The sequence below is a fragment of the Manihot esculenta genome, chromosome 3 (genome assembly GCF_001659605.2).
Source record: "Manihot esculenta cultivar AM560-2 chromosome 3, M.esculenta_v8, whole genome shotgun sequence".
Taxonomy (NCBI): domain Eukaryota; kingdom Viridiplantae; phylum Streptophyta; class Magnoliopsida; order Malpighiales; family Euphorbiaceae; genus Manihot; species Manihot esculenta.
The window spans coordinates 32,455,371-32,469,315 of NC_035163.2; the positions used below are offsets into that span (position 1 = coordinate 32,455,371).

General features: G+C 35.3%; 1 protein-coding gene across 6 annotated transcripts in view; it reads left to right on the top strand.

Moving 5' to 3' along the window:
* Positions 1-433: 433 nt before the first annotated feature.
* LOC110610326 overlaps positions 434-13,945 on the top strand; it is a 52,843-nt gene continuing 39,331 nt past the window's right edge. For 3 of the 6 annotated variants that reach the window (XM_021750194.2, XM_021750195.2, XM_021750196.2), the window contains exons 1-15: positions 438-704; positions 1,510-1,591; positions 1,800-1,903; positions 2,751-2,846; positions 2,956-3,003; positions 3,685-3,735; positions 4,263-4,366; positions 4,577-4,694; positions 7,576-7,677; positions 7,785-7,985; positions 8,076-8,233; positions 8,571-8,729; positions 10,812-10,904; positions 11,046-11,397; positions 11,699-11,812. In XM_021750194.2, coding sequence (XP_021605886.1) covers positions 690-704; positions 1,510-1,591; positions 1,800-1,903; positions 2,751-2,846; positions 2,956-3,003; positions 3,685-3,735; positions 4,263-4,366; positions 4,577-4,694; positions 7,576-7,677; positions 7,785-7,985; positions 8,076-8,233; positions 8,571-8,729; positions 10,812-10,904; positions 11,046-11,397; positions 11,699-11,812 — 1,797 coding nt within the window. In that variant the 5' untranslated portion in view covers positions 438-689. Of the gene's footprint in view, positions 705-1,509; positions 1,592-1,799; positions 1,904-2,750; positions 2,847-2,955; positions 3,004-3,684; positions 3,736-4,262; positions 4,367-4,576; positions 4,695-7,575; positions 7,678-7,784; positions 7,986-8,075; positions 8,234-8,570; positions 8,730-10,811; positions 10,941-11,045; positions 11,398-11,698; positions 11,813-13,945 lie in introns of those variants that run through there. The other 3 variants (XM_043955229.1, XM_021750197.2, XM_043955228.1) reach the window with 2 other exon arrangements.

The window sequence follows — 13,945 nt, forward strand, 5'->3', positions numbered from 1 at the left end:
AAGCAGTGAATTGGAGGTGAAAGCCCATCCGGTGGACTATGGTCTGAACTTTTTTTATAAAGATTTTTTCTCTCCTCACACTTGGCTTCCCATTCTTCATCTCAACTTTAAAATGAGAATATTCCATTTGGTGGATTACTTCAAAGCACATTTCAATGTTTGAGATTGGAGAAATGATATTTTAGAAATAAAAAATTATCTTCCTTAATTATATTATATTTATAGACTTAACAAATAATATGGACAGAGGACCTTCAATTTTTGAAAGGTGATAAATTTTTTTTAAGTAATTATAAAAAATATAAAAACTAATTGAGGAACTAAAACTATAATTTGTCAAAGTATTATTTATTTTAGTTAAATATAAAATGTGCAAAAAATGTATAGAATAATGCACTGACTGATGTAACACCTGGAAGAATTGCCTTTACGTGATTGTTGTCCACGCCAATGTTTGCAAGGGGCCGAACCTATATTTTCTTCTCCTTCCTGTCACTTCTTCAAACCGTCCGCTTCTCTTGGCCTTTTTCTCTCTGTGCAGATCGAACCAAACTATACGTTTCAACTCTCCACAAACCCTAGCTTCAACCAGATAATCGATCGTTACTTCGCTGCTCTTTAATGGCGCTTTGTCTGTATCCATCATCATCTTCAATTTTCTAACTCATTTTCCAACTTCTTCATTCACCATGTTCGAAGCCCACGTAAGTTTTTATTTTTTATTTTTTTTAAATTTTTATTTATTTCATTCATTACGCTTTCTCCTTCTATTTCCTTGTCATCAATTAGTTTATCTGGTCCTGCAATTACTAGATTTCGTTTTCGTCGTATAAAAATTTGATTGGCATTGAGGATAATAAGGCTGTTTTTTTCCCCTTCTCTTTCTGAAGCCTTTTTTTTTTTATTCGATTGTTATTAAGTAGTTTTGTTCTGCTATTTCTGTATAGAGCTAGGTGGTGCTTGTGTTTATAGGAGCTCAATTTTGTCTTGGGCGCTACATATACTGATTTCCCACTTCACTAATAATTTATGAGTAGAAGGTGAACTGAGTTCTAGATGATGCACTGCAACTTAGCGCGAAGGAAGTTAAACTGTAAATTGAACTTCTCCATGTATTTCTGAGAATTGCTCACTGTATATTTCTATTAGTATATTGGTGTAGTTGCTTTTGATTAGTAGGCTATATTAAGGTTTGGTGTTCTCCCTCAATATGTTTTATAGTAGGACCAGAACCGTGGAAGTTCATTTGGTGCTGCTTTGTTGCATGACATTTTTGGATAGATAATGCTTTATGGTCAGTTCTAGTTTGGACCTTGGTGGCATCAGTTAAAACATAGTAAGGTGTGTTTTCAAGGAATAATGCTTGTCATGGAACTGGGATTTAATTACGTTGAAGTTTTGGATATTTTATAGATGTGCAGCATTGGCTTTATTGATTGATCATGTCTGGTAAATGTTATTCAGGGAAAATGTGAATGTAGTGAGTTTTATTGATTTTTTTCCTTGTAGGTTCTGCATTTGCTTCGAAGTTATTTGGGTGAATATGTACATGGGCTTTCTTCAGAGGCATTAAGGATCAGTGTATGGAAAGGTTTGTCCTCTGCTCTCCAACTTGCTTCTTTGTTGTGGCTTTGAGCTAAGTAACTATAACCTGTATCATCAGAATTTTTGTAAAATCAGTGTATTACACTCTTTTATGTAATACATTTTGATGGTTACTGGTGCCAACATGATGTATTCGTGGAACTTTTATAATCTAATGCTTTAAGCTTGAGGTTATTTCTTTCAAATTTTTGTAGGAGATGTTGTCCTCAAAGATTTGAGGTTGAAGGCGGAAGCACTAAATGCACTGAAACTTCCACTCACTGTCAGAGCTGGTTTTGTAGGCACTATTACATTAAAGGTAGGTGGACAAATTTTGTTTCCTGATTTATTCCTACATCATTGGTATGTTGGAAGAGCTGTTATGCTTTTTTTCCTCCTTTTATTTTTGCGGCGAAATGCATTATGTTCATAATGATCCAATTCTTACGTGGTTTTTATGAACTGGAATGAAAGAGAATTCTTCAAGCTTCTCACTGGTTTTAGATTTGTGCCTATGGACACCATTTTTTTTAACTTTTTGATTTGATTTACTTGAACAAGAGAATTGCCCAAAAGAAGGTTAAATTGCGGTGGTGTCAACGGCTGATGATGATTGGCAGTACTGGAATAATGGATATGTGCTTAACTGCTTATGTAGTTTTTTTTAATAAGTTTTTATTATTTGAAACTAAATTCTTCTCTTTTTATGAGTAATTGGAATTTTGGCAGTGACTTCCTGTTTGGTTAAAGGGAAAATGACTGGGCAAATGGGAAGTTATCTCCTTCATTTTTTTTGGTTTTGAGGAAATCACTTAGCTTTCTTTAGTTAGGAAAATATTTCTGTTCAGAAATTCTCCTATGTGCCTCAAATGTTGGAAAATGCAGAAATATTTTCCATGAAATAATGTAGTGTAGGGTGGTGCTGTCTGCTGGAACCTAGGTTCAAAGCTTACCGATCACAGAAATAGGAGGAAAAACTTTGCCATATCAGATTCAAATATTTAAGCAACTTGCCTCATGATTACTTTGGCATGTCTATCAATTTGTGCTAGTTCATGAATGGATTTCATTTCAAATGATTACTTATAATTATTTAAATGATTAGGAGATTAAAGATTTAACTGGGTTGAATGTGAACCTTTTTCATATTTGGTCTTTTTCTGCAGGTACCATGGAAAAGTTTAGGTAAGGAACCTGTCATTGTTCTCATTGATCGTGTCTTCATTCTTGCTCATCCTGCTTCTGTTGGCCGGGCTCTCAATGTAAGATGGTGATTTGTTTAATGTTTATGTAGAATATCTATTGTTTTATTTACCCAAGATCCTCTTTTCTTTTTGGTTCTGAGTTTTGCTTTTTCAATATTTACTGCAGGATGAGGACAGGAGAAAACTGTTTGAATCTAAGCTTCTACAGATTGAGGTAAACTATGTGTGTGTCTACAAAGTGTGCATCCGTTCAAAAACATGCATGCTTTTATTTTGGGTTCATGTTTGTTTCCCCACTGACCACTAAAATTTGTGCTCTATATTTATCCAAGTAGTCTATGATTTTTGTTAATTTGGTTTGCTTCCTATTTCCTGATTTGTTTAAGCACTTGACTTTATTTTTTTTTGTAACTTAAGTTATAGTGCCACTTTCTTGTTTCTGCACAATATTTTTTTTTTCTTTTTTATATGAGCTTTTATTTTTGAAATACATTTTATTAGCTGTGTTGACAGTATTCTCCCACTATTCCTTGGCGTTCCTTAATGTCTTACTTTTCCCATTATCCTTCCATTTTGTCAGTGGGCAGTAGCTAGTCATAAGTCATTTCTCTGTTGCTGTGCAGCTTCTTCTTCTTCTTATTTATTTTGTTTCTTTCTTCCTTTCTCCCTAATACACCTTCAATTAGATGTAAATAAGTCACCAAATTCTTGCATATCACTTAAATTCGGAGTTATTGCAGTGTTCCTATGGAAATTTGTTTGATGTTGGTCTTAGGGTGTTGATGTTCTTGATGTCCATTGCACAGAGAAAGATTATTGGAGCTTGTCTGCTGATAAACTTATTGTTACTGTTATTATTATTATTATTATTATTATATATTTTCTATTTGTGCAGGAAGCAGAATCAGCGATCCTTGAAGCAAAATCTAGGTCAAAGTTGGGAAATGTATGGCCCTTGGTTTCAGTTCTCCTTTTACTTATGTGTTGTAGTTGCTTGAGAGATAGACTTTATTTTAATTGTCTGTATGGCAAATTCTTTTAGTAACCTTTTTTCCAAGGACTGTTTCTTATCTTGGGGATGTACCAGTTATGGAAACTATTGTTGGCCCTTTGCTGGTATATATTGAACATTATGATGCTTCTCTTTGAAACCATTAATTTTGGGTCATCCTTTACCATTTTGTTTCCCTAAACTTGCATTGCAATTTGTTTATCAGCTTTCGATGCTGCTGTTGGTACAATTTATCTATGGAAAAATTTAGGACAACTTTCTTAGCTCTATTTTTAGGTGGTGGTAGTGGTACCTTGTTCATAGGCTTAGTATTTGTTTTGTCCTACATGCTTGTGATTTTTTGGTTATGGTACCATGTTCCTGAATGTGCATCTCTTTGTTTCTTTGTCGTAAGATAATTTGGTGAAGTTAATTAGCACGCTGAGGCAGTCAATCTGACATCTGATTCTTTCTGCATGCAGCCTCCTCCTGGAAATTCATGGCTGGGTTCTTTGATTGCCACTATTATTGGAAATCTTAAGATTTCAATTAGCAATGTTCATGTCAGATTTGAGGATGCATTCAGGTCGGCTTCCCCTTTATTTAATAGCCATCCTTACTTTCTCCTTGTTCCTTCCATTTCTGGTTTTGATCCCTATGATGGTGGCTATCTTATAGACTTTTTGCATGACAATTATCATTATTTTTAGTTTTGCTATTTATTCTTGATTCTGTTTTTTGTATTCCATCATTTGATGCTCATTTCATTTATTGTAAGAATGTCGATATTTTGCAGTAATCCAGGGCATCCATTTTCATGTGGTGTTACCTTAGCTAAACTGGCAGCTGTCACAACGGATGAGCAGGGAAATGAAACATTTGATACCAGTGGTGCTCTGGATAGATTGCGCAAGGTTATTGCTCCTTTCTTTTTTCCCCATTCGAGCTGTTTCTGCTGAAATATATGGCTGGAGAGTGGCGCATGGCATGATAGAGTTAGGAACTTGGAAGCAAAATTAGTAGAAAGTTTTATTGTATTAATTGAATCAATCCAGCAACAGAAGAATCAATTACAGTATTTCTACAACTCTATGGCTTAAATGAGTAGCTTCAATATTTACAATGGCTACTACTCAATAGACAAATAAGAAAATACCACAGGAATTCAAGAGAAGAATATGGCCAAAATCAAATAACTGAATTCTTATTTTTCTAAAGGAAGCAGCTCCCCTCTATATAGTGGTTTGCCTGTCGTGCAAACTGCATGCCCTGCTGTGCAAGTTGTCCTTTTTCCTTGGGGTGCCCATAAAAAATTTCTGTCAAACTAGCATTCCAGAATTCACAGCCACCTTATCAGACTTAACATGCCTCATCTTCCTTCTAGTATATACTTTTAATGCACCCCCCAATTTGACTAGGCCCACCTATGGAGAAGGTCCTGTAACCATGCTGTCCTCATGAGAAACACCTCAAGGTTGTATTGTGGAGATTGATTAGTAAAATCCACCAATCTAATCAAGTTGCCTCATCAATGGGTTTACCTTTTCACTTGAATAGGAATTGAGTGTAGGACTGTAGGCGGAATCCCCTTCAGTAACAATTTTGGTATCGACAATGTGGAACATGAAATACCGGATGCTCTTTTTCAACTGTGGAACATGAAATACAGGATGTCTTTTTGCACCCATGGGAAGATGCAATTTGAAAGCTACAGTCCAACCTTGGACTCGATACGAAATGGTCCAAAGTAACGAGCATCCAATTTTGGTAGGATTGGAGAATGGAGGGTAGTTTTGAGAGTTGGTCTAAGTTTCAGTAAGAAAAAATCACCAACCTCAAAATTACCGTAACGAATCATGCGTTGCTAAGCTCACTGAAGATTATATTTGAGTTGCCGAAGGATTTCAACCGTGTCCACAGGTGTTTGTGATACTGCTCCGATTTTATTATGGTGGGCAAGGAAATGGATGATAGTTGGAGGAGGGTGACCTTGAACCACCGGGAATGGGGTCATGCCCATGGTAGAATGTTTACTTGTATGTAATAAAATTCTGCCCGTGGTAACCAGCGAACCCAACCCTTTGGCTATTTAGAAGCAAAACAATGCAGGTAAGTTTCAAGGCAATGATTGAGTACCTCTGTTTACCCATCTGTTTTGGGGTGGTATGTGGTGCTCATCTTTAGCTGAGTTCTTGATAAGTGAATAGCTCAATCCAAAAGTGGCTTGGGAAGAGTGGATGATGGTCACTAACAATGGAAGTAAACATACCAGGTAAACGAGCTAACTCCTTCACAACAATTCAGCCGCATTCTTTGCAGTAAACAGGTGTTTGAGGGGGAGGAAGTGCCCATGCTTGGAGAGATGGTCAACAACAACCAAAATACAGTCAACCCCATTGAACGTGACAATCTAGTGATGAAGTCCATAGAGAAGTCTTCCCAAATAGTAGAGGGAATGGAAAGAGGCAGCAAAATTCCAGCTAGGCTCCTTGCTTGATATTTGTGCTGTTGGCAAATAAGGCATCGGGAAACAAACTGTTGGACACTCTTCATCATGCCTTTCGAATAGAGATTTGTTGCCAATCTCCTGTAAGTGTGGTAGATTCCTGAATGTCCACCAATTGGAGTATAATAAAACTCAAGTAGAAGTTTTGGAATATCTTGGGAATCTGGGAATCATAAGCAGCCCTTGTAAAACAATCGGTTTTGAACTAGTGTGGAAGGAGGATGAGCTTGCGGGTCTAAATGCAAATCAGCAATAATTTTGCTGTAACAAGGGTCACATTGAATTCAGAATCTAAATGCTGCTAATCCATCCAATTAGGCATAGAAATGACAGCATATTCAAATTCTTCCACACACAGTGAGAGTGCATCTGCTGCACGGTTGGTGGCACCCGTTTTACATACAATCTCAAAGTCATATTCCAGAATTTTTGTTAGCCAATTTTGCTACGTTGGTGTAGTGATGTGTTGTTGGAGGGATGTCTCAAACTTTTCCGGTCTATATGAACAGTAAATTTATGATCTAATAAATAAGGCTGCCAATTGTGGGTGGCATACATGAGAGCCATAAGCTCTTTTTGATAGGTAGATTTACTCAACTGCACAAGTCCTCGTTCTGATGCGTCAAATTTCAGAATAAATGACTTAGAAAAATTGGGCATGGCAAGAGCTGGAGCGGTAGTCATGGCTTTCTTCAATTCATCAAAAGCCCTCTGTGCTGGAATAGACCATTTAAGGTGGCACTCTGCTCCTTGCGCAATAACTGAGTTAGTTGTTGAGCAATCTGACCATAATCATGCATGAAACGGTGATAGTATCTGGTAAAACCCAAAAGCCCCACAAACTGCCTTCAGATTTTTTAGTGAGGCCACGTGAGACCACTACTAATTTTAGAAGGATCCATATTCCATAGACACCCCTCCTGCTGAAATACGGTGGCCCAAATACTGTATTTGCTGTCTTGCCAGACTCCAGAGAACCTTTTTATTGTTTGCTACAAACTGATCCCTAACTTTTTATTTGGGTGCAATTGAGTTTCAGATGTTTTTAAAAATTTGGCCAAAATTGCACCCAAATAGAAAGATTCGGACAATAACTTCAAAAATTAAAATTTTTGGAGTAATATGCAAAAACCTGTAAAGATGGCGTCTTTATTGTCCAATTGGCCTTTTTTAAGTCGCTGCTTTTATTTTCTGATAATTTTCTTGTTTATTTACTTATGTTTTCATTTTATTTCGGTTTGCTTGGTGTCAAAATTGTGTTGCCTAATGCACATAGTTTTCTGAAACAGTCGGTGCAGCTTGAGAGACTTTCTGTTTATCATGATTTTAACAGCCTTCCTTGGAAAATAGAAAAGAGATGGGAAGATCTCAGTCCCAAAGAATGGATTGAGGTTTGTATCTATCTGTGGAATCATCACTAACCTCTTTTCCCTGAATGTTTGGTCAATTAAAATTATCATACATCTCTTTGATTCTTTTCCTTGGGTTGATATGTCAGATATTTGAAGATGGTATAAATGAACCTTCTGTTGGTTCTAGAATGGTGTCTAAATGGGCTGTGAATCGCAACTATGTGCTCTCACCAATCAATGGAGTCCTCAAATATCATCGTCTTGGAAAACAAGAAAGAAATGACCCAGAAATTCCATTTGAGAAGGCTTCTCTTGTTTTAAGTGATGTTTCATTAACAATTACAGAGGTGCAAACTTTTCTTCGTTGTATTCTATTGTGCTTTATGCCATCTATCAGTTTTGCAAAATTCATGTGCTACTTGTTTTTTTTCTTACAGGCACAATATCATGATTGGATAAAACTTTTGGAAGTATTTTCAAGATACAAAACCTATGTTGAGATTTCTCATTTAAGACCTGAGGTGACTCTTTCAAAAAATCCTCGTCTATGGTGGCGTTATGCAGCTCAAGCTGTATTGCAGCGGAAACAAATGTGGTACACACATGCTATTTTGTATACGTGTCTGAGTACTTGAATATACTGCAACTGTATTTGCTCCTTTTTGTTATGTAATTGAGATCTATTTAAGTGACATTCACATATGTTTTCTTTTTGGCTGGTCAAAGCTTGGCTACAGAAGAAGTAAATGTGTTAATGTACATGCTTATATTAATGTTTGACATTTTGGTTGAGGTAGATTTAAACAATCTGTTCAAGAAACAAGAAAAATCTTTTGTGTATGTGTTCTACATATATTCTGTATATGGACTATAATCTGCATCGATATATTTCTGCAGTTGAAACTGACTTTGCATTTGCTATCTTGGTTTAGCTACCGATTGTCATGGGATCGAATCCAGCATCTTTGTCAGCTTCGCCGCCATTATGTTCATTTGTATGCTGGTTCACTTAAACAGTCATCTAATGCAAATGTGTCGGAGCTTAGGGAAATGGAGAAAGATCTTGATCCCAAAGTTATTCTCTTATGGAGGTATGAGAATCTTTTTTTTTTTTAATAGTTTCTTTTTGAAAATTGTGGGATACACAATGTGGTAGCTCTCTTTCTCCTAAATCCCGTTCGATTGGACTCAACAAGAGCAAACCCATGGGACTCTTATAAAAAATGACTTATCTTGTCTTTTAGACAATCACTCTGTATCATGGTTTCAGATGATTTACTTAAAGGAATTTTAGCCTGGTGTTATTTTTACTATCGTTATTTAAATGATTTTTAAAATTTCAGCTGTAAAACTTTGTAATGGCTATTATATGAAGGTAATGGTTGTTACTGACCGTTATGCGAAGGTCAAACCGGCTTTTTTTGCTGAGAATCTTCTTTTTTTATTGCCTTAATAGAAGACATTTTTTTTATGTGATACTATCTTGGCTTATTAATGCAGCTCTCTTGTCCTTTTCTCTTTAAGCATTTTTCCATTTTCTTGCAACTTTCTCTCAGTTTTCTCCACATTCAAGCAAAATCCTTCATCTCCCTAAAAGTTTTTTGAGTTCAAGATCATATATTGTTAAATAGACAGTGTTTTGTAACTGAAAGATACAATAGGCTAGTTATTGTTATTTTTCTAACTTTTAGCTACTCTTGAATATCTTTTTAGGCAAATTCATAATTAATTAGAAAATAATGTAAAAGAAAGTTTTAGACTTTAATTTTATTTGTAAGTATACATTTAGGCTTTGCAAGATAAAGTTAAGAAAAAAAAGGAAATAGTGTGTTTAACCTGATTTTGAATCAAAGTCAAGCTTATCAACAACCTTTTAAACACTCATTTTTGTGGTAATAAGATTAATTCTTTATTGTAATAGGTTGTTACCGTTATGTTATAGTTGTCACAGGTCTGTTTAAGTTACTTGCGGCCATGACCAGTGTTGTGAAAGGCCTGACGCCTTCCACTAAGGCGAGCACCTCAGATGGCGAGGCGCCAGGTGGGCGACGCCTCGCCTGGTGCCAGTCCTCCGTTTTTCTGCTTCAACAGCAAAAGAAAGAGGAAAAAAAAGAGCACAACAGAATCTCGTTGGAAGAGGAGGAGGAGAGATGTTTAAAAGTTTTTTTTCTCCTTGGAAGAAGAAGAGACATGGAATCTTTTGACCTTTTTTCCTTTTTTGTTTTTTCCTTGTTTTATATAATAAATTACCTTGGTATTAGAAACATGGAAATAAAATATGAATATTGGAAATATTAATATATAATAAATATTAATAAATAATGTTTATTTATAAAAAATAATTAATTTAGTTATATTATATATTTTATTATTATTTTGTTTTTTATTATATATATTATATTATTCTTTTTATATTCTATATTATTATATTCTATATTAAATAATATTATTTATGATATAGATTATATTATATATAATTTAGAGATTTATATACTATTTTTATTTATATATATTAAGAAATTAATATTAATCTCCTATATATATATATATATATATATATATATATATATATCATCAACTGTATTTTATATATTTTAATCTAATTTATAAAATATTATTGATGGTACATTATGCCTATATATACATGTATATTTAAATATATAAAAAAAAATTGGCTTTGTCACCTCTTTCAAAAAGGTGTTGCCTCTCACCTTAGGTGATAGGAGACAGGAGCCTTTATCGCCTTAAGATTGCCTCTCGCCTTGATAACAATGACCATGACTGCAAATGCGGCCATGACTGCATTTTAAAACCATGCCCTGTCCATGCACCCATTTGTGGTGCTGGTTATGTTGTTGACCACAACAGAATCCCATGGAAATAATTTGATTGTCATGGCCCAGTTCCCCATTATGGGCTGTTCAAGTCATGATCTATGAGTTTATGCTAAATGTGGTTTTGGTATCATAATCTGCATTGAAAGTTTCAGTCTTGCATAGTTGCTCTGGGTGATTATGGATCAAGTACCACTTGTGTATTTTTACGGTGCATCAGACATTAGTTTTAGTGCATAGATTAGTAAATGCTGATGATTTGTTTTTAATGCTATTTGCTCCATCTTCTCTCAGCATGGCCATATTATGATGTTTGAATTTGATGTGTGTATTGTTTAGGTTACTTGCACATGCTAAGGTTGAATCTGTTAAATCAAAGGAAGCAGCTGAACAGAGGAGGCTTAAAAAGAAAAGCTGGTTTCCATTTAGATGGTTTGTTGGGCCTACTATTTTCTCTTGTTTTTAATGGTGATCTGTTTTTTTTTTCTTCTCCAGCTTTGATGAAGTTCTATTTTTTATTTGTTTGTGTTTCTGAAAGATCTGCCTATTTATCTTGAGTTTGCATTCATGTAGGTATGCAGACTCTGAAGATGCCAATAATGTGGATGTTTCTGAGGGATCACGGCTAACTGAAGAAAGATTGACTAAAGAAGAATGGCGGACAATTAATAATTTACTTAGTTACCAGCCGGATGAGGAGATAATGCCACACACAGGAAAGGACATGCAGAATATGATTTTGTATCTGGTGACTGTATCTGTCAGGCAGGCTGCTGCTAGGATCATTGATGTAAATCAGACTGAGATTATTTGTGGTAGATTTGAGCAACTACATGTATCAACCAAATTTAAAAATCGCAGCACCCACTGTGATGTGTTACTGAAATTCTATGGTTTGTCTGCTCCTGGAGGTTCACTTGCTCAGGTATGTTGGCAGGGAGTCGAAGATTGTGATGCACTTTGTGACAAAGTTTTGAAGTTGATAACTAAGATATATTTTGATTGGGATGGAAATCTGATTGAGTTTCTTACGCCATTTATCCATATTTTTACATTTTTCTAAGTTTTTGTAGTTAACCATTTCTCATTTTTCAATTTTTTAGTTTCTCAATCCATTTTGATGTTTGGACTAAATTTATTCCTACAACCAAGATTTAGATATTTTCTCTATACATAATATCGCACTTTTCATTGGGCTTATATGCATATTGCAATTTGTTTCTCAGAGTGTATCTAGTGAGCAGAAGGCAAATGCATTGTTTGCTAGTTTTGTACGTTCACCAGTTGGGGAGAATGTGGACTGGAAGCTGTCAGCAACAATTTCTCCTTGCCATGTCACGGTTATTTCTTTGTTCTTGGGAGAGAGAGGGAGAGAAGTGATTTATACTTAGATTAAGTTGCTTAGAATTCTTACTTATACTTCACCTTGCTTATGGTAGTTACTTCTGTTTATTGAGTAGTTTTAATCAATTATCGTTGTTGGAGGGGATGAAGGCTATAGTATCTACATTGCAAATCAATCTATCGCTCATAGTGCCTTTGATGTGATTATTCAGCATTTATTTCCCAACTTGAAGCCTATTTGTAGAAGTATTTTTTTTCCCTTTAATGGTAAAAATAGAGTTTCCTCATAAGAACTTGAAGCTTATGTAAACTTTTTTTGTTCCCCTGTATTGATTAAATACAGTAATGTTATAAAGTTACATGTTTAAGTTGCACAAACAATCAGAGTCGCAACTTGATAGTAGGCATAATGATGTTAGAAATCTTGGTTTCCATGAATATCCTCTGGATGATGAATTAGTATTTTTAATTTTAGCAACATGAGCCATATTGAAATTCGAATTGATGCTTAAGGAAGCACTGGTATTAGAATCTCTATTTGTGGCACTTGTATTATTGTTGGTTGTTTGGAGTTCATCTGTTTGAGCATTTGAAGCTGCCATTGAAAAAGGACTTGGCTTGGTTACAGATCTTACTTATGTGGAAGGAAGAGTGATGAAAGGGATACAAGAGGGAGAGTATAAAGTCATTTAAAATGTGCTGAACTAAAATATTTCCTTTCCCATCATTTTGCATGTGCAGATGACACTATGATCCTTTTAAGGAAAGTTCCCTTCCTTTATTGTTCTATTTAATTTCTTACTATGATTTAGTTGCTTTTGATGAATCTAGGTTTTATTTTTACAAGCGAGTATAGGGAAGAGCCTGCTAGTTGTTCTCCTTCCTTTCCTGAGATTTTATCATTATTTCACTTAAGAGAAACACGTGTCTTGCTTCATGTCTTTTTTTCCCCATCTCAAAGAATTATATTGTCTCAATTCTCCACCATGATTCTAGTGATTTCCATTAGTCATTTCATGCTGTTAGCCTGTCACATAAAGGAGAAGGAAATATGGGAGCTGAGTATTTAAGTAAGAGTGTGAACATAATGGTAAATAAGAATGGTGGGAAATAGGTTTAAGCATCTGTCTGCGGCAGTTATTCTTTTGTAAACAGTAGCTGGGTTGGTTGTAATTACTAGGGTGTAGGTAGAAATGCTGGAGGCAGTTACTATATAAAGGCAGAAGATGCTGTAGAAAGGAATTTTAAGAATGATCTGAAATAATATTCTTCCATTAATTTCTTCTCTTTTTCAGTCTCTTTCTAGTTTCTACCTCTTTTCCTTCTTCTAATTTCCTTAGTTCTCTCCATTTCCCTTCTCAATTCCTCTTTCTTTCTCTGCACCTAACCCCTGTTCTGAGCTAAGTTTGCTTCCATCCTTTCTGCTGGAGGCACAATCCTTGGCAGATCGGTAAGAGTCAGCCAGAAATCCAGAATTCCAGGTTTCTCTCTGTTTTTCTTTCCCTCTCTCTTCTTTTCCTCCATCACTTCTATTCTCCTTTCTTGAGGTTTCTTCCATTTCTTTCTTTTTTCCTGGAGATTCTTCTCTCTTTCCTATATCCTTCTTTCTCTTCTTTTTCTTTTCTTCTCTGCACCAGGATTCTTCTCTCTTCTTGAAATTCCAAGGATCAATATAAAGAATGTCATTCTTTTTCTCTAACTCTCTCTAAATCTTCACCCCTTTCTACTTCTTTTCTCAACCAAGTCTTTAATTCTTGTCCCTGTTTCAGGTCTAATTTCTAGGGTTTCCACTTCTATTTCTTTGTTCAGGCCTCTGTTTCAGGTTTGATAAAAGATTACTTTCTTCTTCTCTTCTACTGAAATCCCCATCTTGAAATTCTTGAATCATGGAAGTGAATATTTGGCACAAAAGCAGAATAATGGAGTGATGAAATTCTCGATAGAAGTTGAAGAAACAGGAAGAGTGGCTGGCAGAAAGATTGGAAAAAAATGGTTCAGAAAGTGGAAAGATAAGATCAGAAAATGGAAATTTTTAACAGGTATTTCAAGAGCAAATGGGCAAGACATTGCAGTTGATCCAAGCTTCAGAAACCAGCTTCCATATAGCTGAGGATTCTTGGAGTAAAGAT